The 23,173-nt window shown below is 40.7% G+C and overlaps 1 protein-coding gene across 8 annotated transcripts in view; it reads right to left on the bottom strand.

Moving 5' to 3' along the window:
* Positions 1-23,173, bottom strand: part of LOC122787108 (transcription factor 4-like) — a 159,714-nt gene that overhangs the window by 20,619 nt on the left and 115,922 nt on the right. For all 8 annotated transcript variants that reach the window (XM_044053688.1, XM_044053689.1, XM_044053685.1 and 5 more), the window contains 7 exons: positions 18,734-18,839; positions 18,008-18,153; positions 17,156-17,357; positions 11,775-11,845; positions 11,536-11,614; positions 8,080-8,159; positions 7,127-7,336 (listed from right to left, as the gene is read on the bottom strand). In XM_044053688.1, coding sequence (XP_043909623.1) covers positions 7,127-7,336; positions 8,080-8,159; positions 11,536-11,614; positions 11,775-11,845; positions 17,156-17,357; positions 18,008-18,153; positions 18,734-18,839 — 894 coding nt within the window. The remainder of the gene's footprint in view (positions 1-7,126; positions 7,337-8,079; positions 8,160-11,535; positions 11,615-11,774; positions 11,846-17,155; positions 17,358-18,007; positions 18,154-18,733; positions 18,840-23,173) is intronic.

Below are 23,173 nucleotides of genomic sequence, written 5' to 3'. Positions count from 1 at the left end.
CTGACCTCTCACCTGAGGACACAAAATGGGGACACAACCTGACGCCTGAGGACACAAATGTGGGGACACAAACCTGACATCTCACCTGCTTTGTGAGGACACAAATGTGAGGACACAAACCTGACATCTCACCTGTGAGGACACAAATGTGAGGACACAAACCTGACATCTCACCTGCTTTGTGGACAAATGTGGGATGACACTCTCATCACGCTTTGTGGGGACACAACCTGGCAGGGGACAGAAATGTAACAAAACCTGATGTCTCATGCGGATACAAATGTGGGGACAATAACCTGACATCTCACCTGCTTTGGAGGACACAAATGTGGGGACACAAACCTGACGTCTCACCTGCTTTGTGAGGACACGTGGGGACACAACCTGACACCCGCCAGGACACTGTGACACAAACCTGACATCTCACCTGCTTTGAGGACACAAATGTGAGGACACAAACCTGACATCTCACCTGCACACAAATGTGAGGACACAAATGTGAGGACACAAACCTGACATCTCACCTGCTTTGTGAGGACACAAACCTGACGTCTCACCTGCTTTGTGAGGACCCAAATTCTCAGGGCCTACTAACTTTTTAGGGGAATAAAACGTGACATCCCATTGATTGCACTACATTACAGGGACTGTCTTACATAGACAAAGTAAACACACGCCCCTTTTTGAACCCCAATTAATTAATATGATCACTAGAGGTCAGTGAGCAAACTACACATACACATGAAATTCATATACAAATATTTGCAATTAAGATATTACTATAATAAACACTTCTAACTATAGACAAAATAAAACGTTTTCATGAGAATAAAAAACGTAATAAATGTATGAGGGAAAGAAAAAACTGCATTTTTTGAGTATGAGATATTTATAAATCTACACTTACGTACACGCACACACACACACACACTGTACAGTCTCTCCTGAAACAGAAAGCACCTGCTGCAGTAAATTACAGAGAGAGAGAGAGAGAGAGAGAGAGAGGGAGAGAGAGAGAGAGAGAGAGCGCTCAGTGTTGATGTTGGATTTCCACTGGAGGGAAAAGTGCAGCAACATTTTCCAGTGGCGGAATGACATGTATGTTTTCTTTGTTTTCCTTTCATTTTAATGAACGGAGCGGAGAACGTCAGACTCCTGCTTTGTGTAAAAGTGTCAAGAAAATGGAATGTTCTTATGTAAATATTATATTTCATTGACAAGCTTTAAAACACACCGTATAAAGACGACGACTGGAAATGAAGTTTCAACTGTGTTTTAAGCTTATAAACATTTTCAGTCACAATTATCCAGAATCATTTTTAGACATAAACATAAGTAGCCTCTGTCCGCACCTACGATGGTGAGAAATATCATCTTTTTTTTTTTTTACAGGAATTAAATGAAGCTCATAAATGACTAGGACACTATGCTGGTGAGATAGATGGGATTTTCAAGTCACTCATGTGACACATTTATGTTTTTCTCCATTCACGATTATCACAATAATAAAAATTCACAATGATTATTATTATTATTCTCATTCATAATAATAATAATAATAACAATACCACTAATAATAATAATAATACTGTATATTGTCGCATCACTAGTAATTTAAAGATGAATTTTCTCACTTTGTTGATGATTTCTTATGTGAGTATATATATATATATACAGCATTACATTATTTCTAATATGAAACTATCACGTAAAGACAGATCAAATGAACGAGACGTAAATGGAGGGAAGTCAATTCCTATCAGCTCTAACGGGAGTGAACTTAGAGACACGGAGAAGAGAAGCAAAGAGTATTAAAAGGCATTAGTGTGTTTTACGGCAAACTGAAGCAGATTATGATCCATTTCACTTAATGTGAAACTGCGGCTTAATGGAGAGCGAGCGAGTGGGGAAGAGAGAGGGAGAGAAACATTCATCTCCACTAACCCTTCCCCTTGTTTCAGGGTCAGAATCCACACTGAGCTGCAGACAGCAGAACTGAAAACACATTTTTAAAAAACGCTGGTATATTTTTCTTCCTCCTCGGTTTGTTTTTCTTTCAGCAGGTCACGCTCAGTTTTCACGTCAGTCTGTGTGTATGATTTCTGCTGTTGGTTGGGAAACGTACTGGAATCAGACAACGTGACGCTCCACATTCATTCTAATAAAGAGGAAACTACAGGAACACATGCGTGTATATTACTTTTTAAATGATAAGGTCCTGACACATAGTTTAACAGTGCTGAGAACAAGCATGAGACCAGTGGGAAACGAGGGAAACTTGATTTTATCCACTAAACAAAATGACTCACTTATATCTATATGAACATTGTTTTATGTTGCTTATAGACACTCAGATTGACCCCAGTGACACAAACTCGCCACACGAGGCAGCATCAGACCTGCAGCTCCTGTGTCACCGCGGGCTAAAACCGCTGATTTTCTCGATGGAATTTGGCGTGGAATTGAACGGTTTTGTTGACAGACCAAACAGCCTCTCTAAGATCACGTCGTAAACGTATTCTTAAGCAGGAGACGACGATCCTGCGTGTCGTCATGCTGTGCAACCACACCTTCAGGAAACCCTGAGCTGTCCCTTTAAACGTGCTGTGTATCCTGAGTGCATACAATGGATTTGTGTCTGTGTACATGTATGCCCCGCCCCCTCTCCCACATCAGTCTACCACCTGTTTTCCCAGAGTTATGACCTCAGCCTGCAGGCGTCTCTGTCTAACACTGCCAAACTACATACAGCTGTGTGTGTGTGTGTGTGTGCACATGTGGCTCTGAAAGCAAGACAGAATGAGAGAGAGACAGAGGGAAAAAGTATCATGTAAATAGAGAAGGTGAAAAAGTGGCATAAAGTTAGGAATATTTGTTAAAAATAGAGTTTTTATGTAGAGAACCAGAGCTGAGGAGATGACTTTAGTTACAGCGATTAAAGGTGAAGAAAAACAGAATGAAAAACAAGAGGTTGAGAAAAAAGGGAAGAAAGAAAGAATGAAAGAAGAGACGAGAGTAACACGGTCACAATGGCTTGAGTTAAGAAATGACATCACCCCCTCCACTTCCTGTTGTTTCTACTTTCCACTCACTTCATTTTTTTCTTCTCCTTCACATTTCTGTTGAGTCTCGTCCTTGTTTATTGTTCCAGACTTCCTGTTTACACTCTGTTGTGTAACAATGTACATTCATACGGATGTTTCACTTTAAAACACATTGTCATTTAGTCCGGACAGAAAGTGAGACCCTTTTCTTTTTGGGAAACGATGATGTAATCGCACACATATGCTTCCTCAAGTGGTTTAGCTACCAGTAATAAATATAAGGACCATTGGTCTGGGAGAATATATGTATATATATATATATATATGTATATATATATATATATATGTATGTATATATATACATATATACATATCTATATCTATTCATATCTATACATATATATATATATAAATGGAGAGAGAGAGAGAGAGAGAGATATGAACTGCACAACACAGTTATTGGACCACCAAAGCCACAGCTTCCCTAAATAAACAGCATTGATCATATTTGGATGTTATGCTTGATTCTTTTCTGATTTCTCACAGAGACAAAGCATTAAAATTACATTTGCCTAATAAATAATATAGTAAGTAATTTTTTCTTGTTTTTATGACAGGTGTTCTGATAAATCTGTTAAGCACTGTACATATTGTAATGTCATTTTAAAAACAAACAGAAATTAACTGTGAACGTAGCCTCGGCAAACACAAAATGTGATTTAAACTAAGCTGAGCTGAGCTAAACTGAGCTAAACTAATAATAATAAATGATCCAGGAAACACCTGTGTTTTAATGCTGAGTCGTGTTTAAAGCACTGAGTCACAAAGTTCCTTTATTCAACCCGGCATTTATTTTAGCCAATGTTTATGTGCACCACTACAATCAGCGTGTAATCCTAGTTCAATGAATTAGGATTATCCTTTTTAAATCATGTTGATTTGAATTCTTGTAAAAATCAGTGATTGTTTAAGTCTAAAACCGGGGGTGTCAAACTCAAGTGACCTTCATTATCAATATTTGTTTTGATACGGAGTGATATAAATATATATATACACATGTATATATATATATATATATATATATATATACATATATTTATATATATGTATATATATATATACATATATATATACATATATATATGTATACAATTTCTACATGGTTACGTTTGTGATTAGAATTATAAGCACAAAGATGCACAGGTCTGAAATGAGCAGAAAAACAAGTTTGTGTTCACTATATCATTTTCTAAACCTTCAGACTTAACATAACTGACATTTCTGTCGATTTGACATTTACCAAAAAAAAATGCTGAATCAACTATTTCACTGCTCGACAGAGGTGAGTCCCCACAGTGGGAGTGAAAAGTCACATTAGTTTCCTCAAAATTCATATTTGGGTGCCAAAAAAATTACATTTAACCACAAGTAACTCTGGTTGTACATGTTGTACATATACATATATATATATATACACACACACACACACATATATATGTGGGTACTTACAGTAATGAGTCCGTCTATCAGCCACTCACACAAGGAGTAATGTGTGTGTGTGTGTGTGTGTGTGTGTGTGTGTGTGTTTCCGTAAGTAAACAGTGTTCTTTTTTCACTTGACTTCATTTGACTCAGTTCTCTTTTTTCCACTGGGCTGCACACGTATGAAAACATGTATCTGTGGATTAAAACTGAAAATATTAACCTCAGTGAGAAAGTAAACGCCAGAGTGTTTTCTTGGGCTAAAACCTCCAAAGTCACTTCATAAAACTCAACTTATAACTTATATCTGAAGACATTCCCGGGAGGAGAAAAAAATCATTCCAAAACGACCTCCAAATGAAGCGGAAAAGTAGTTTTCTAAGTATATCAATTAGATTTTTAAGCATTTTCTTCACTGCCAATTTAAAATAAACATCATAATCCTAATCTAAATATCATAAATCCAAAATTGCCTGTAACATTTTCCCCCCAACATCTTTCAAATCTACATGGAAGGTGCAGCATGTGCTATTCATTGTAGCATTTTTCTTCTATGTTGGTGAATTCAATGAGACTTTGTTCCACTTTTTATTTCAATGATCTGTTATTTAGTTTCTGTGGTTTGTGGTTGTATGAGATACTGACACAAGTTCTCACTAATCTTGCAGTTAAACAAGAGCTTTTTTCAGATTCACCTCAGTCACACAGGCTAACCAAACATAGCAGCTCCTGTGTTCACGTGAGCTAAAAAGCTAAAAACAATGACTTTCTCTATGGGCTTTGGTGCAGGAGGCTAAACGGTTTCCAGATGAAAAATGCCGCCTAACAGTGAGATAACGTAACAGAAATATTCCTGCGAGATCATAGACTTTTGTTAAGTGGCTTAAATCTTTTCTTTTTTCTGTCACACTGCTGTGTTCTGGGAGCAGGGGGCGCTCACACTGTGTGTCAGAGCCTCAAACAAACAAACCCAAACTGTCAGTTTAAATCACATTAACTTATTGATTTATTTAGAAGGAAAACTAACACGGACATTTTTATCTCAGCACTCCAGCGGCGACTCGTGAGCGCGTGGTGTTAAGTGTGCGTGTGCGGAAAACGTGAAAATGCACAACACAAATAAACAGAGTATGTCGGAATGAAGAGTTTTCGGGCATCTGAAAGTGTTCATACTGGTTTTATAACGCTCGCTCTCCCCCGCTCTCCCCCGCCCCCTTATGTCACACAGCTGTTTGGTTCTTTATGTTTATTGTTTCAAGTTGACGAAAAAGCTTTAAATGTGGAAAATATTACCAGTGTCTTCCCTCATGGTTTTAATCGTGACTCGTCTCCTCCGGTCTGAGGGGAACCATGATGTTTTTATAAATGACCTTGTGATGTTTCGTAGGAGGAGAGCTGTTGATGGGCTGTTTGTTGTCGGAGGGGAAACTAAACAGATTTCTTTTTTTTTAAATGTTGCGCTCTGATCTACTTTTAAAACGTCTACAAACAACTGTCGCATGTAAACATCATTTGCAATGAAATCAATAAAGAAAACGTCTTCTTTTGAGGTTTTATTTATTATTGTATTAAAACATTATACATAGAGGATTTTAATGTGTACCAGCTCCTTAGTGCTCGTCTCATTTTAGTGACCACTCAAAGCTACAGTTTTACCATTCACCCATTCTCACCCATTCTCACCCATTCACTCACACATTAAGCATTTCATTTAAATTCTAAGCTCAGCTGAGCCGTCATAAGCAACATGGGGTTAAGTGTCCAAAAATACACCGGCATCTAGACTAGCGGAGCCAGGAATCAAACCCACAACCTTCCAGTTGAAAGACAACTCGCTCAACCACTGGGCCACCGTTGCTACAACTCCCCCCAATTCAATAGTTTTACTGTTTTGTAGTCTTCGCATTAGCCCTAGCGTTAGTCTTTGCATTAGCCCTAGTGTTAGTCTTTGCATTAGCCCTATGATTAGCCCTAGCGTTTGTCTTTTCATTAGCCCTAGCTTTTGTCTTTGCTTTAGTCTTCGCAATAGCCCTAGCATTAGCCCTAGCATTAGTCTTCGCAATAGCCCTAGCGTTAGCCCTAGCATTAGTGTTCGCAATAGCCCTAGCGTTAGTCTTCGCAATAGCCCTACTGTTAGTCTTCTCAATAGCCCTAGCATTAGTTTTCGCATTAGCCCTAGCGTTAGTCTTTGCATTAGCCCTAGATATAGCCCTCGCTTAGCCTCAGTCAGCAGTTGATGTAATGTCATGTAAGTAAAGCAATGCTAAAAATCTGTTAAAAATAAAAAAAGGACTTTATTTCCTCTTTAAACTGACTCGTAAAACAACGTCAAACATCATAATTTTTAAAAAATCACTCTACTGCTTATGTAAATGACTGCAATACCATTAAAATACAACCAATATGCTGAACTTAGTGCCACCTCTCCTCTGTCCCCAAATTTTCCTTTCACCCCAACCTGCCGAGGCAGATCCTGCACATCTTTGAATCCATACAAATATAAATTCAATTTGATGACATACTACAGTAGAACCTTAATCCATTACGACAGCATTATCACTTCACACCTGACAACACAAAAACATAATCTCAGCTCTTACCATGAGGGAGTGTCTGTTGGCCGACAGCAGTCCTGTCCCGTACCCGCTGCTCAGTGCGCCCATGGCGCCGTTATGCGTGTGTGCGGCCCCGATGAGACTGTGCATGTCGCCGTGGCCGCCCGTCATACCCGTGGACGGACCCACCGCGTGGCTCCGCAGTACATGGATGGCGTCATCCAAGCGCTCCAGGCGGTCCTCGATACGACTTTGCTGCAGAGTGTAGAGACGCAGAAAGAAATGTGAAAACTGACGCTAAAGACTTTGGTTTGGACAGTGATACAGTGGTGGTTGTTGTCATGGTTCTACCTGGTAGATTCTCTCTCGTCAAGCTTTGATTGTTGTGACATGTGGTTGAATTGATCTAAATTTGACTGTTCTGAGTTCCACTACTCCACAACTACGTTTAAGTTATTTGTCCCATTGATTTACTATGGAGTGGAGTGTTTAAAAGGTTAAGGGACACAAGAAGACGTGGGTCCAAGTCCAACAAGGTCTTTTCCACATGGGTTTTCTCCAGGTTCTCCAGTTTCCTTCCACAGTCCAAAAACATGCAGATTTGGGGATAAATTGGGTAAATTGGACACTAAATTGACCGTATGAGTTGTTTGTCTCTATGTGTCCCTGTGATGGACTGGACTCCAGGGTGTACCCCCGCCTTTTGCTCCTATGTCACCTGGGATTGGCACCAGCGCCCCCTATCCTCCTCATGTTAAAGGATGATCTAAATATGAGCTGGCAAACGTTATAAATATGGACGTACCATTTAAATAAATAAAGAGTTGTGAACATCAGCAACACCTTCTGGTATTTTTTATCTACTGAATAATGAAAAGTAGGAGAGTACGTTGAGGAGAGGGGCGGAGCCTGAACTCTGACTAATATGTTGTAAGTAAAAGTCAGGACAAATGTCTGGAATTCTCTACGTAGCTTATGTGACGTTGTGTTGTTCGTACCAGAGAGTGCAGCGGAGCTTCGTAGTTTGGCGACGACGCTCCTTGTCCGCCGTTCCTCGACCAAACAGCGGAGCTGGGAGCTAGGAAAGAGGAGACAAGGAGACACGGTTAGAGCAGCAGCAGGAGGAGGAGGAGATGGCGAGGAAGCTCAGTTCAGTTTCAAGTCCTTTTATGTGTTTTTCCATTATAGACTGTAAGCTCGTGTAAGCCGTGTGTCAGTGCAGCCTCCTGCACAGGATCCATGTCTGAGAGCGGATTAGCGCCAGAACCTTTCTGTCCTTTTATACGCTGGGTAAAAAAAAACAAACTGCAACCACTCGACGTACAACAGCAAACACCACACGAGAGGAGTCTCTCATCGCACATAACAGACGCAGAGATGAAGAAGAAAGGACAAAACAAACATATCTCTTAGCAGAAATGCTAATATCAGGCCTTTGTTGTGGAGAACCTACAAGTGGTTGATTAGCATGGACTCTCTGCAGGATAAACACGCTTTTGTCTCCCTGTTTTCTGTCCCTTCTGTTTTCTTTTGTGTTTGACAGCTTCTCAAGGGTTTTATCTGAATCGATGGGTCTCATTAGCTGGTCGAGAAAAGCCAGAGACGGCGACTTGTGCGAGTTAAATTAGCGAGAGGCTCCGAGAGATGACGAGCTAGTGTCACTTTGACGATGAAGAGAGAAGAGAGCGAGTTCAAATAAAAACACACAAAAGGCCCAGAAAATGATGCAGTGAATAAAATCACATATAACTGTCATATCGCATTATTATCTCACGATATGACGTATCTGTGATGACTTTTCCTGGTTTTTCAGGCTGTTCCATTGAAAATCATCATGTTTATTATATTGATACGCTAAATGATTAAACAATATACATTTTATATTGATTAAAAACGTACATGGAATCGAAAAACTTATATTTAAAAGTCACTTCTTTGGTTTTAAGTCTAATTATTTGTGTTGTAGCAGAATTTAACCACATTTATTTAAAGAAATAAAGTGTTTATAAAGCGTCTTTATATCCACATTTATCTCCTATATTGGAGGAGAATATTTGTTATGTGGTTAGATAATGATATTTTTAGTTATAGATAGGTGACTTATGCCACAGCACAAATGTGTTGTGAAGGGTTTAGAAGCTTCAGAGTCCATACGATACTCAAGACTGCGATATTGGTATCAGACACGAAAAAATTGGTATCGAGCCATAACTAAAAATCTTGTACCGTATTATTCTAGTTTAGAAAACTAAACTAAAATCAAGGGTCAGGGACGTTCAAGTTTGCGGAAGATACTGGTATCAAGAAGTCTTTAACAACCAGTCGATACGATGCTAAGTTTCAGTATTGGTCAAAGTCACTGGATCAGATGTTGGAAAATGTACAACCTGAATCCAATAAACAACATTTGCCATAAATACTTACAATACTTGTTCCTTTGGGAGAATATTATTTGTGAGAGTATTATGTTTTTGAAATGACTGGTTTTAGATAGGAGACTAATACATCAGTACAAATGTGTTGGTAACAGTTTAAAAGCTTCTTTAATCAACTTTATTGTGCTAGAAGATCAACGGAATCGTACCGATACCAGTATTGGAAGATACTCAAGGTTAGCATATTGGTACTGGAACAAACTACGGAACATCCTTAGTTTAATTGAGTTGTCCTTGTTGATGTGTGTGTTTGTTGCTCTCGGTGGGAGCATCCTGGTAAAATAAAGGTTCAATAATAATAATAATAATAATAACATTAATAACAATGAAAAACTTCCTGGATCAGATACAGGAAAAAGTCAAATGACCCCAAAACGCTACATTCCACATAAAATACTAACACATGAGCACAGATGTGTTGTTAAGACTTTAGAAGCTTCTTTAATAAACTTTATTCTGACATCACACGTAGTGGAAGACACTTCAGATCGTGATATCCGTATCGGACACTGAGTAAACTTCATTGAAGAGTCGTTCAAGGTTTGGTTTGGTTGAGCTGAAAAAACCCAAACACAGACGAGCGAAGCACTTGTTTCCTCTCTTATCTCTTGTTTTCGTTCTCTCTTCTTCAACACACTTCAACCTTTCCTCAAGGCTCTCCTCCTCCTCCTTGTCTCCTTAGACCACGCCTGCCCTCTCTCCGTCCTCCTCTGCCCCTCGTAACTCTGATCTCATCTCATTAGCTCGTGTTTCTCCTCTTTATTGTCTTGCCGCCTTTCCTCTCCCTCTCTCTCTCTTGCGTCTCCTTTATCCATATTACATGCTCATTTCCATATGCTAATTAATGAATAATCACCTGGGTACATTCATGTGCAAATACAAATATGTGTATTAAACGGCAGAGTAAATTATTCTTGGTCCAACGTTGTAAAACACCCTCGCAGAATTAGCCTTGGATATCAATTTGCATGTAGTTTGCTCTAATAGGCTTCATTTCTAATTTGTAAAAAGTGGAGTAACTCTGACACAATGATAAACACCAATTACGCTTTAGCGGGCAATATCGCAGACAGCTATAATGACGGGCGAGGAGGAGGAGGAGGAGGAGGAGGAGGAGGAGGAGTGATGCGCTTCGCAGAGCTGCAAGGTTTGTGAACAATTTGTGGAAGTGGTGGCGAATTAAAGCTATCAGTCACGAGTGTGTGTGTGTGTGTGTGTGTGTGTGCGCAGCCATTATCAGGAGGAGTTCCATTCTTCACGATAAGGAGTGAGGAGAGCCCACGAGAGTCGAGGAACAAGAATTAGTGTACCAGAAAACTGTTTGTATTAAAGTCCAGTCTTCAGTTTGGATTAGATGATCCAGAAGAGGGCAGAGAAGCAAACATGACAGATGCCGTCATAAAAACTCCAAGGACAACGGACAGAAGTGTCATTTGTCAAAGTTTCAAGTCTAAACGAGTTTGATTTACGACTTTGAGAAATGTGTAAAAGCTCAGGGGGAAAGGACATGATTCAAAGGTTACTGAAACAAAGTCAGATGATGGAGATCAGTCAAGTCTTAACTCTCGCAATCAAACTCAAGTTTGAGTCATCACACAAATGGTCAAAGAAGTGAAACTGACAGAAGAAGAAGGAGGAGGAGGAGTTTGATCTGCGCTGAACAATTTATTAGAAGAAGAAGAAGAAGAATTCAAAAAAGTAGAAGTTTGGTGGAAATCAAGAAGTTTGAACTGTGGAGGAAGAAGTTTGCATTGAATAAGTTAAGTTTGAGGAAACTCAGATCAAGACTCAGGTCTGAAGTCTGCTTGAAACAGGTTTGAAGTGACGCCATTTTCAAACGGATTCAAGTCTCAAGTTTTCGATCAACGTCAACGAGTCTCAGGTGAACTGAATTAACAAAGTCGGATCAAGACTCAGGTCAAGTTCAAGTCGAGTCTAAAGTCATTTGAAACCAGAGAAGTCTGGGCTCAGCTCTGCTTCTGTGTGTGTGTGTGTGTGTGTGTGTGTGTGTGTTCTCACCTGTGAGTGAAGGTGGAGAACCAACAGGTGTGGAGGGATTGGACGAGAAGCTGTTGTTTGTGTGATCTGGAGAATAAATCTACGGAAAAAAAACACACAAAAATCAAATAAGTCCCACGACTTTTTACTCTTTGGCTTTTGATTGCGACTTTTTTAATGCTCCGACTTTATTCTGGAAAGATTCATCATTCTTCGTACGTTTTTTTACATGTATGTGTGTGTGAGAGTGTCGTACTTACCGATGCGAGTGCTTTCCCTAAGGCGTCTCCCGTCTGAGAGCTGCTGGCTGCTCCGCTCTGTGCTCGGTTAGCTGTGACACACACACACACACACACACACACAGGGACGTAGCCGTGTCAATGAGGATGTCGTTAACTCAACGTCTAAACGTGAACCGTGTCGTTCACCTGTGATGACACGCGTGTGTGTGTGTGTGTGTGTGTTGATGAATGAATTTGTAGAGAAGATAGAAGAAGAAGAAGAAGAAGAAGAAGAAGAAGTGGACGACATGAGAATTATTCAGCTCTCAGACTTTATTACATTTCCACAAACTGGTTACAGCTGACTGCAGACCATAATGAACCTCAGCGGCCAAATTCAGAGCTGATATTGTGACGTGTGGCTGAGCGAGACACTGACACATCGTCAGCACTGACGGAGCCAAAGGAGGAAGTGGCTTTCATTAAAAACACGGCTGACAGCGACGACACGAGGCGAAAACAGATGTTGGTCACTTCACAGATGACTCATCCAATTAAGTCTGCGTCAGATTAAAGTTTGTGATATCTTCCAAATATACTCGCCGCTTTATCTCGCTGTGTCAAAGACAAGAAACTGAAGAAGACCAGTGTTTTTAAGGTCACAGCTGGTCTGCTGCTGCCCCGTGTGGTCAGTTTGTGTCACTGAGGTTAAACTGAACGAAGGATTTCAAAAAAGAACACATTTCAACATAGTGATGGAGGCAGCAGTGGATCAACGACTCCTGTGTGCTGTGATTTTTCTGTGGGGTTTGGTGTGGGACAGAGGATGATTTACAAAGTGACACAAACTTTGATTTCCTGTTGAAAAACGCTGTCAAACCGTGAGAAAAAACGTGCTCAATTTAAAAAGTATCACAATGTAGGATTTGCTCTTGGGTTCCCCCTACAGCTGGTACACGGTATAGCTTTGTTGACGCGCTCTAATGTACAAACATCCACGTGTTCAGTTATAGCATTTTAAGCTAACTACAAGGCGTCGTAAAGTAGAAAGTACCATCAGAATAATATTAGAGACAGTATTTGAAATCACTTTAAGGTGACGAGTCTTTGTTAACAGCAGCCATGTTGTCCGTGTCAGTCCCTCGATTTTGAATTAACATCTAATTGTGCGATTATTTTATCAGAGGGAATGGAGATTTTTTTCATCACAATAATAAATAAAAATAAAATGATATTTCAAAAATGCCTGCCGTAGGCCGTGTTTCGATAACATACTTTTTAAAAACTTTCACCCAGGTTGAACTTCCTGTGAAGATTCCACTGCAAAAAAAAAATCTGCTCCAAATCTTTGCTCTTATTCCCCAAAAAATCTGCCTCTACGTCGACGACGATTTAATAATTGTTAGCAAAAACCTAAAACTGAAAATCAAAAAGACACTTTAATAGAAACAGACGCGAACATGTAATTTGATTTCCATGTTCGGTGACTGACAGCATGTGTGTGTGTGTGTGTGTGCAAATAGTTGACTTGGATACAACTAAACTAAATCTGTTTCACACACTCTGAAGAAGATCTCTGAGGCCAGAGAGGAAGGAAGTGACCTCACAGGACCAGATGAGCGCCCACACACACACACACACAGATATCCTCCCTCATCCCTCTTGATAGCAGATCCCAGATGGGAAGTTTATGCTACACACACTCTCTCAAACACACACACTCACACACACACACACACATACATGTAAAATGGCAAAATGACATCCTTTCATGGCAAATGAATCTATTACATGGACAGACAGACAGAGAGACAGACAGACAGACAGACAGACAGACAGACAGAACTCGACTGGACTCAGAGACAGGAAGCAGCATATGTTTTGGGGTTAAAGCCTCATGTCTCACTCATGCCACCACTGGCCTAGTAAACCATGCAAGGGATTACTGTACACACACACACAGATGCACACACACACACAGTACACACACACACACACACACACTGCACACACGTACGTACACACACACACACACACACACACAACCTTCAGTTCCTGACTTGATGTATAATTTTGAACACATGGTGGAGAAAATCTTTTTCATAAATGGGAGCTTATCGTCACAGAGAGGAGATGAAACGCATTTTCTTTTTTTTCTCTTCTTCAAAAACTCAACATTCTACTTTTTCAAATCTCAAATGTTCTGCTTGGTTTTTTTTCCCTTGTGTCAGTTATAAACTTATGGAGCGAGCACGTTCTCACTGGGACACCAGCTTCACAGTAACTGACCAATCACACGGCTTTACATTTATTATCCAGCTAACTACAGACTGTTCTTTTCAGGTACCCAGGTTTATTATCCAGCTAACTTTAGGTTTATTATCCAGCTAACTTTAGGATTATTATCCAGCTAACTTTAGGATTATTATCCAGCTAACTTATTATCCAGCTAACTGCAGACTGTTCTTTTCAGGTACCCAGGTTTATTATCCAGCTAACTTTAGGTTTATTATCCAGCTAACTTTAGGATTATTATCCATCTTACTTTAGGTTTGTTATTATCCAGCTAACTTTAGGTTTATTATCCAGCTAACTTTAGGATTATTATCCAGCTAACTTTACATTTATTATCCAGCTAACTACAGACTGTTCTTTCAGGTACCCAGGTTTATTATCCAGCTAACCTTTATGTTTATTATCCAGCTAACTTTAGGATTATTATCCAGCTAACTTTTAGGATTATCCAGCTACCAGCTAACGTTTATTATCCAGCTAACGTTAGGATTATTATCCAGCTAACTTTAGGTTTATTATCCAGCTAACTTTAGGTTTATTATCCAGCTAACTTTTTGATTATTATCCAGCTAACTTTACATTTATTATCCAGCTAACTACAGACTGTTCTTTTCAGGTATATCCAACTTTTAGGATTATTATCCAGCTAACTTTAGGTTTATTATCCAGTTACAGCTAATCAGCTAGTTTTATCAGCTAACTTCAAGTTTATTATGCAGCTAACTTTAGGATTGTTATCAAGCTAACTTCAAGTTTATTATGCAGCTAACTTTAGGTTTATTATCCAGCTAACTTTAGGATTATTATCCAGCTAACTTTAGCTTTATTATGCAGCTAACTTTAGCTTTATTATGCAGCTAATTTTAGGATCATTATCAAGCTAACTTCAAGTTTATTATGCAGCTAACTTTAGGATTGTTACCCTGTTAACTTTAGGTTTATTATCCAACTAACTTTAGGATTATTATCTAGCTAACTTTAAGATTATTATCTAGCTAACTGTACTTGAAATCTCAATACAGAATACTGTAACCCATAGAAGAACTGTCCCTTTAATGATCACAGTGGAGTACGACAGAAATCCAGTCCAAGAGGAAAGAGAGAAAAACAGCGGCAAATCCTGACATTTGAGAAAGTGGACCATGAAAAAACAAAAAAAACACTTGAGCGCGAGCCGAGTGTGTCACTGTGTTGTGTTGATGTTTGTTTTAGATCGTAAGTGAAGTGGAACCGGAGTCGACACCAGCGTGAGCGGAAGATACCGATCACGGCGATGAACCGAGATTAACGGAGAGACCACAGACGCCGCGCTGAAAAAACAGACGTGGACACACACTCACACACACACACACACACGTCTGTCATATGTTTACATTTAAACAACAGTGTGGTGTTTTTCATTAGGTCTGTGTTGTGTTTACACACAATACTCTGGCTCGTATACTGTATGAGTGTGTGTGTGGAATGTTGGAGAGGAGTCTTCCCATCAAAACAAACTTTCAATCTGTTTCTTATTGCTGTCCTATTTGCTCTATGAGACTCAAAGCAAGGGGTCCATATGGCACACTCTGTGTGTGTGTGTGTGTGATGTCAAGCTTGAGCCAAAATGGAGTACAAGTGTTTCCCACTTATCCTCCGCCTTTTCCCCTGACACTGAGTTCGACTGTTTTCTTTTAAAAAAAGAAAAGAAAAGTGGTTTAAATCATGTGATTGTGATCACGGCAGGAATTTATGACTCGACAGTGAATAAATGTGGTGGATGTGAGCGCTGCTAATGTTGTCGTTGTGAGTGATAACTGTGGTTCAATCATCACTGACAGACAGACGGGCGGTCAGTGGTGGGGGAAACACAACAGAGCGTCAGACGTCAGTCAAAGTCCTCAAAAACTTGAGACTTGAATGACCTTTAACCACGTCAGCGTCACGTCGTCATTGTCGTGATTTAAGTCCACGTCGTGTGTAAATAAGACGACAGAAAAAAAGACATTCAAACAAGCAAACGTCACCAAACAGCAACAACTGAGCGCTACAGCCACGCTAGCAGCTCTGTTAGGCTGCGTTTGCTAAATGCTAATACGTGCAGGCTAACAGTGATGAAGCTAAAATTCTGACGTTTAGGTGCCTTCAAATGTTTATGCTTGTTAATATATTGTGTTTTTTTTCTCATATAGAGTTCAGACTTGTGTAGTTTGTAAACAGTAAATGTTAGCCAGCTAACACTGCCTCTTTCTCTGCAATCCTGACTTTTAAGTTAATGTTACTCACGTGCTAGCAATGGCATTTTTGAATGAATTTACCATTTGAACACCAAATTAAAACATCCATGATGTCACAAGTCCCATCAGAAGGAGCTATTACCATTCTAGTCATCGTAGTTTAGTGTTTTAGCGTTTTAGCATTTGTAAGATTAGCCCTACAGAGGGTAATGGCAGCAGATAGCCTATGACAGTATGTTTTTCTGATGCTGTGTGACTGAATATTTCATAATTTCATGTGTAGTCGTTGGCAAACGTTTCCCAACTGGCTATTTTTACCTTTTTCTTGCCTTATGTTGATGTTATCCACACGCTAACAGGCATCTTCTTTGACTAGCAATGGTGTTCAAACAACTTTTAAAGACACCAAAGGCAGCAAACTTCATAGCAAAGCAGCTGAAGGAAAAATAACAGCCTCATTTATTCCCACAGTTGTTAGTGTTCATCCTCTGAGGACCATGGACGTCCAACAAGTAGCTTTAAATTTACCAAACCTACGGACTGAAATCCTGCTCCTCACAGGCGGAACCTTCTTCCACCAACATGCAGTTCAGTTTAAAAGCCAAGTAAAAAAACCAAAAGAACAGATTAAAAAATGATTCAGGACTAGATTAAAACATCATATGATCCCACGTGTGTTCATTTTTGTTCCAGTCGGATCAAAAGAGAAGAAGCTCTTCTTCCACTTAACGTTATATGGACATGATTACGCACTGTCGCAAATGAAAGAGGCTCATTTTCTTTTCTCCTCTTCTTCAGTTGATTAATAACATCAGCTGTAATGTAAACATCAGCGCCACCATCTGGCCGACAGCACATGACCTCGCCCGCTGTTGCCAAACAACAAAACCCATGCAACGAGCTTCTTACCCATGATGCTGCTGTCTGTGCCGTTTGTGGGGGCTGTACAAGAGGCGGTGCTGTAGTGATTGGCCCCGCCTCCACTCCCTCCGCCCCCTCCTCCTCCGCCTCCTCCTCCCCCTCCTCCTCCCCCTCCTCCACCTCCCCGGTGGAAGCTGGACATGGGTGGAAGGCTGGAGCTGATGTCCGCAGACGAGTGCGACGGGTAGCTCTGCAGACAGACGGACGGACATATGGCGTGACATGCGTGACTTTGACGTAAAACAAAGGGGGAAAAAAAGAGAAAAAGAACAAACTACAGGAACAACAGGAAACGCTGAGTAAGAACAGAGCGAGGAACGAGGCGAACACGGAGCCTCGTCTTTGAAGAGCTCGTATTCATTTGAACATCTGGTGACAGATTTACAGCTGCGTTTAATGAGTCCAAATGTGAACACGTCAAGTCAAGATAAGTGGTAAAATACAACATTTTAAAGGGAGAGTGCGCTTTTTTTGGAGCGCGTCGGCACTGACTGTGCTGTGAGCGCCCCCCTGTGGCTCACTATCACCATCTTTAACACTTTTTCAGACCAGAATCACCTTTTAAGCCGCTCACTCCTCCTGCACCAAGCTCCATTGTTCATCAACGTCTGCCTCCATCAGTGGCTCAAATGTTTTACTTTGTGACTTTAGAGTTTGAAATGCCTCATAAAGAGTTACAAAAAAGAGGCAGTAAACCAGCAACCAGCTAAAAACAAGAGCTATTTTCTCTGTGGACTTTGGTGCAGGAGGCGACGTTACAAACTACAGTTTCCAGTCATTTTCTCGAAGCTAACCCCGTCTGGCCCACACGACAGGTGCATGATTGACAGCTCTGCTCACCAATCTGTCATGAGGGTGAATGCCGCAGTAGGAGGAGCTCTGAGCGGCGCCGTGCGCGGAGTTTCCTCCGCTCAACATGCTGCTGTGGTAGCCTTGCTGGCTCATACTGCTACTACTGCTGCTCCAGGGATCGCCGCTGTGTCCATCTGACGAACACACACACACACACACACACACACACACGACGAGTTAAAGATAAATATCAATATGAATGTAGTGCAAAAACAACTTTTTTTTAAATCTGACACATCCAAAAATATCCATTTATATCCTATGTAAATATAACTAAAACTAAAAATCAGAAACAGCATTTTAGCCGAGTGATGCTGTTTATTTCTTCTTACTTGGAGACGGCACAAATGTGTGAACAGCTTCATAGTTTAAAACGTCTAAAATGAGTGAAAAATGACAGAAAAACTGCTTTAAAATGACTGAAATGTGGTATTGTACCATCTGTACTCCAGCAAGAATTAAATTTCAAAAAAGATTTGTAGTAAAGTATAGATATAAAACCCAAAAAAAACCAAAAACACAAAAATTCATAACGTCAGATGATCTTCAATTTCTGGACCTTGAACACTTGTGTTTTCACCTGTGAGGAGTATGTATACAGTATATGACGTATAAATAATACAGTACAGTAGTACTAATGAAAATGAGGAGGTGATTCTTTTTCCTTGGAGCAGGAACAGAGTGGTGCTGCGTTCAGGGACCAGGTGTCAGTACCTGGCATGAAGAAGGAGCTGGGGAAGCCGGCGCTGGGCGGTTTGGAGGAGGGATAACCCGGCGAGTCCCGGTTGTAGTCGGCCGTACTGGCAGATGGAGCGTACACCTGGAAGACAAAACACAGAGACGACGTGTCGTCAGTCGCTATCACAGAGCGACAAAAACAGCTGCTCTTTTTCTACGACATTCAAAAAGAGAAGAAGAGAAAGAGCGAACTTTTCAAGAATACTTTAACCCTAACATGGTTGAAATCCTGCTAATTATTCAATATTTGATCAAGACTCAATCTAAGTAAAAGATTTAACCCAAAAAAGCTGAAAGACACATTAATGTTTACGATTTTTAGAGCATTTTTTGGAAGTGGATATTTTTGTCAAATTATTTACTGATATTTTTCAAAACTTTAAGTACGTTTAACTCAGTAAACGTGTGTATGTAAAGCTTTTTACGCTTATTTAAAAACTAATATACAGCTATAATACAATAGTCACTATATTATATTTTCAAAACTTTCAGTAAAGTAAAATTTTGTCAAAAGTTTGCATATGACAACATATTATAAATATATATATATTTATATATATAAATATATAATTATATAACATTTAGTCACCTTATTTGATTTTGATTCTAAAGTATAATGTAATTTATCTTTAAAAGTTACACAAAAAGTCACATTTTCTCTTCTTTTCTAACAATAAATATAACAAATACTGGTTCCCGCTTTACCACAGCGGTGACGATAGTGGTAACCATGGCAACCATGCCACTGCTGCACCAACTTAAGTTCTTATCATCATCATCATGTGTAGAACTTCATCTCCCAGACCTGTTTAATGACTAATGAACGTAAAAAGAAAAAGACATTGTGTCTGTAAGAGTGACTCCGCCTCCTCTCAGTGTAGGGGGGGGTGCGCGGTGGTGCGGCGGCAGCAGCCGCGTTACTGCCGTCATGCAGCAAACATGCAATAAAATATGAGACGACGCGCCGAGCGTCAAACAGGTGATGATGTTTCTCCTCAGGAACAAAGACAGTGACTGTGTTTGGTCATAGTTTCAACCAGGGCTCCCTGTGTGTGTGTGTGTGTGCGTGTGTGTATGTGTATGTGTGTGCGTGTGCGTGTCGTGTGCGTGTGTGTGTGTGTGCGTGCAAACACTCAGCCATGTCTCCCCCCGCTGATTCACATGAAAACGAAGAACCCGACGCTCAGCCTCCACCTAATCTACCTCTGTCCTCTCAGAGAGAAGAAGAAGAAGAAGAAGACAGGGTCCTCTCAGAGAGAAGAAGAAGAAGAAGAAGACAGGGGTCGCTTTTTTAACTTTAGAGATCATTTGCATATGAATGGATCACAGATGTGGCACAGGACAAAAAGAATACATATATATATATATATATACATATACATATATATATATACATATACATATGTATGTATCTGACAGAAGAAATAAAAGAAAGCGACTTGAGGGCATTATAAAAAAGAAGAAGAAGAAAAAACACATCTTCCCTGATTCCCTGACAGAAATGATTAAAACCAGAAAACAGCCTCAAACTCTCTGACAAACAAAAACCTGGATGTTTTCTGTCTCTCTTCAGGTCCCTGAAAGACGGCTGATTTCCAGCTGCGTCCACGTTATCACGACACGGCGAGAAGGCGACGAGGTGAGCAGGTAAGAGGGTTCCGAGTTCACGAGTTTCACTTCAGTGCAGAAACAGACACAGTTGCTTAAATCGAAAAGGAAAACATCTGGATTCACTTCTCGACAAAGCTCGTCCTCCACCTGGACGTCTGGACACGTCGGACTTCCTGTCTTGTGTGGACGTCCGCACACGTCACATCACTCGTTCTCTGAGAAGTGGAGCGGCGTCGAACGCGGTCCACGTTTCCTCACACGTACGTCAGACGCTGGGAAATGTTCCCGACTTTACGAGAGACGGTACAAACTTTGGACGATTAAAAAGTGCTACCAAATAAAATCAGGTCACGTATCGAGTTCACACACTACACGACAAACACAAGCTCAAGATTAATCGTGACAGAGTCTGTGCAGGAGGTACTGAACCATTCTGTCAACGAATCTTTTTAATCTACTGATTCTAATGATTCAGCTGCTTTACAAGTCCCTGGTTTGTGTCGCGTACAAAACAAGAGCTAGAACTATACAATGGAAATGTACAGATTCACCAATAGAGGGCGTTAGCAAGAAAACTCTTGACAGGCAGGTGCTGTTAGCGCATCCTCTGCACAGCTGTGAGTTCCCAGGAGCCCACGGGCTCATAATCCGCCCCAGATGACAGACGCTGCTCTGCTAACCTCAGATATCTTCTTCTTCTTCTTCTTCTTCTACCACCAAAACGTCAGACCCACCAACTGTCAAGCATTAGCGCGACGACTTCAAACGTGGACGGCGTTAGGTAGCTGCCATTGTTCTTGTGTCCGTGGTCTGTCATTTGTCATCACTCCTGTTTACAGATGTCGCTTCTGTTTGTGTGTTTTTAAAGTAGAGAGTTTAAAAACAGACGGGAGGAGCTGAGCTCTACTCACGCGCCTGTAACCTGACAGAACCAGACGTCAAGATGTGCGGCCATCTGCCAAGACGGGTTGTGGTGAAAGAAAGGTTTTCTGACTGTTGTTAACTTCAGGGTTTACTTCTTGCAAGCACAAAAAAAACACACCCACGCAGCAAAGGAGCAAAGGACACTGGGAAGTGTAGGAATGCCAGGAAACACACACACACACACACAGTGAAAAAGTGCCGTGATACAAATGCTAAAACACAAGTTAGCGATAAAAGACTGGTTATCTTCTCACAGTTTACCTTACATAAGTCTGCCTCTCTCTCACACACACACACACACACACACACACACACACACACACACACACACACAGCACACACACACACACACAGTGAAAAAGTGCTGTGATACAAATGCTAAAACACAAGTTAGTGATAAAAGACTGGTTATCTTCTCACAGTTTACCTAAGTCTGCCTCTCTCACACACACGCACACACAACACACACACACACACACACACACACACACACACACACACACACACACACACACGCACACACACACACACACACACACACAGTGTCTGCATTTGTCATTAGCGCAGAACTAAAATCCCCTCAAACTTCCTCCTCCTCTGAGAACTGACTCTGTGCTGTGATCATAAAACCACAGTTATTGACCCAAAGCCTGTACAAGAAAATACACACATACACACACTGACACATGTACACACACACACACACACACACACGCTTGCGTTGTTGCCGTTGAAAATATGTGGATTTATGTGACATGTCGTGCAGGAAGATTTCCTCAACCAGCGTTGTTAAACCACTGACGAAAGACCGTGATTTGTGTGTGTGTGTTTTGGACGGACAGAAACAGGTGCATCGAGTGTTTGAGACTGAAGAATGTGGAGAGACACAATAACAACCTCACTCTCCACACACACACACACACACACACAGAATCCCCCCTCAGTTAGACCTTGAACTAATCGGAGAAACTCGCGACTAAACAAAACTCTGAAGAAAAATAAGAACAAATGTCGGTCCAATCAATAACCTTCACGGTCAGATAATGTCCACAAAGTGTCTCAGGTCAACACTGTCCTCTTAACACACAAAAGTAACCTGACTATAGCGCTAGTTATTGCTTTATTTTTGAAGAAGTCTGTGTCAACAGAGGTGTTGTCGTAGTAACGTCTACGTCTACGTCCCGTACTTTGCTACACGCTCAGAACATAGTTTACACACTGTGGTTTTTTTTGTCCACATCACAAACGAACGCGAAACATTTCCACGCCGGTGATTTCAGAGAAGCGGGAGTCGAGTTTGGTCGCCCAAATAAGCAGTTGCCGTGGTTACTATTAGCTGGCAGCAGCTTCAGGTTAGCGGGAGGAGCTAACGTGTAGTCATGCAACAACGGCTACAACGACAACAGTGTGGTTTTTAGGGACGCTGAGTAACCTGTGAGGCACCTGTGGAGTGGCTCAGTGGTTAAGACCGGTACCCTGTGTGCGAAAGACATCATGTTTGCGATGGTCGCAAGTTTGACTCCACCCCTGGCTGATTGTTCTCAATTCCATTGTAAGTCGCTTTGGATAAAAGCGTCTGCTAAATGACATGTAATGTAAAAAAATCTTTTTCTGGTAAGAATGAGGAATAGAGCAACATCATCTGCATATAAAGACACCGTCAAAAACGCCGTCTGTCACCATAGCAACTTTAAATCTGGTGCAGTACCTGGCCTAACCTGTAGTCTGCTGCCTGACGAACACTTTGGTGTCACGCACTTTGTTGTGCGACACCTTGGTGCAAAGAATTTTGCCTGCAATCGTTCATCATTATGTAATAAATTCTTTATAAAATCCTATGAAACATATGCAGTTTAGTTGTCAGATAATGTCGTTCATGTG

Source organism: Solea senegalensis, linkage group LG21, assembly GCF_019176455.1.
Source record: "Solea senegalensis isolate Sse05_10M linkage group LG21, IFAPA_SoseM_1, whole genome shotgun sequence".
NCBI lineage: Eukaryota > Metazoa > Chordata > Actinopteri > Pleuronectiformes > Soleidae > Solea > Solea senegalensis.
This window is presented reverse-complemented; position numbering and strand designations above follow the sequence as displayed.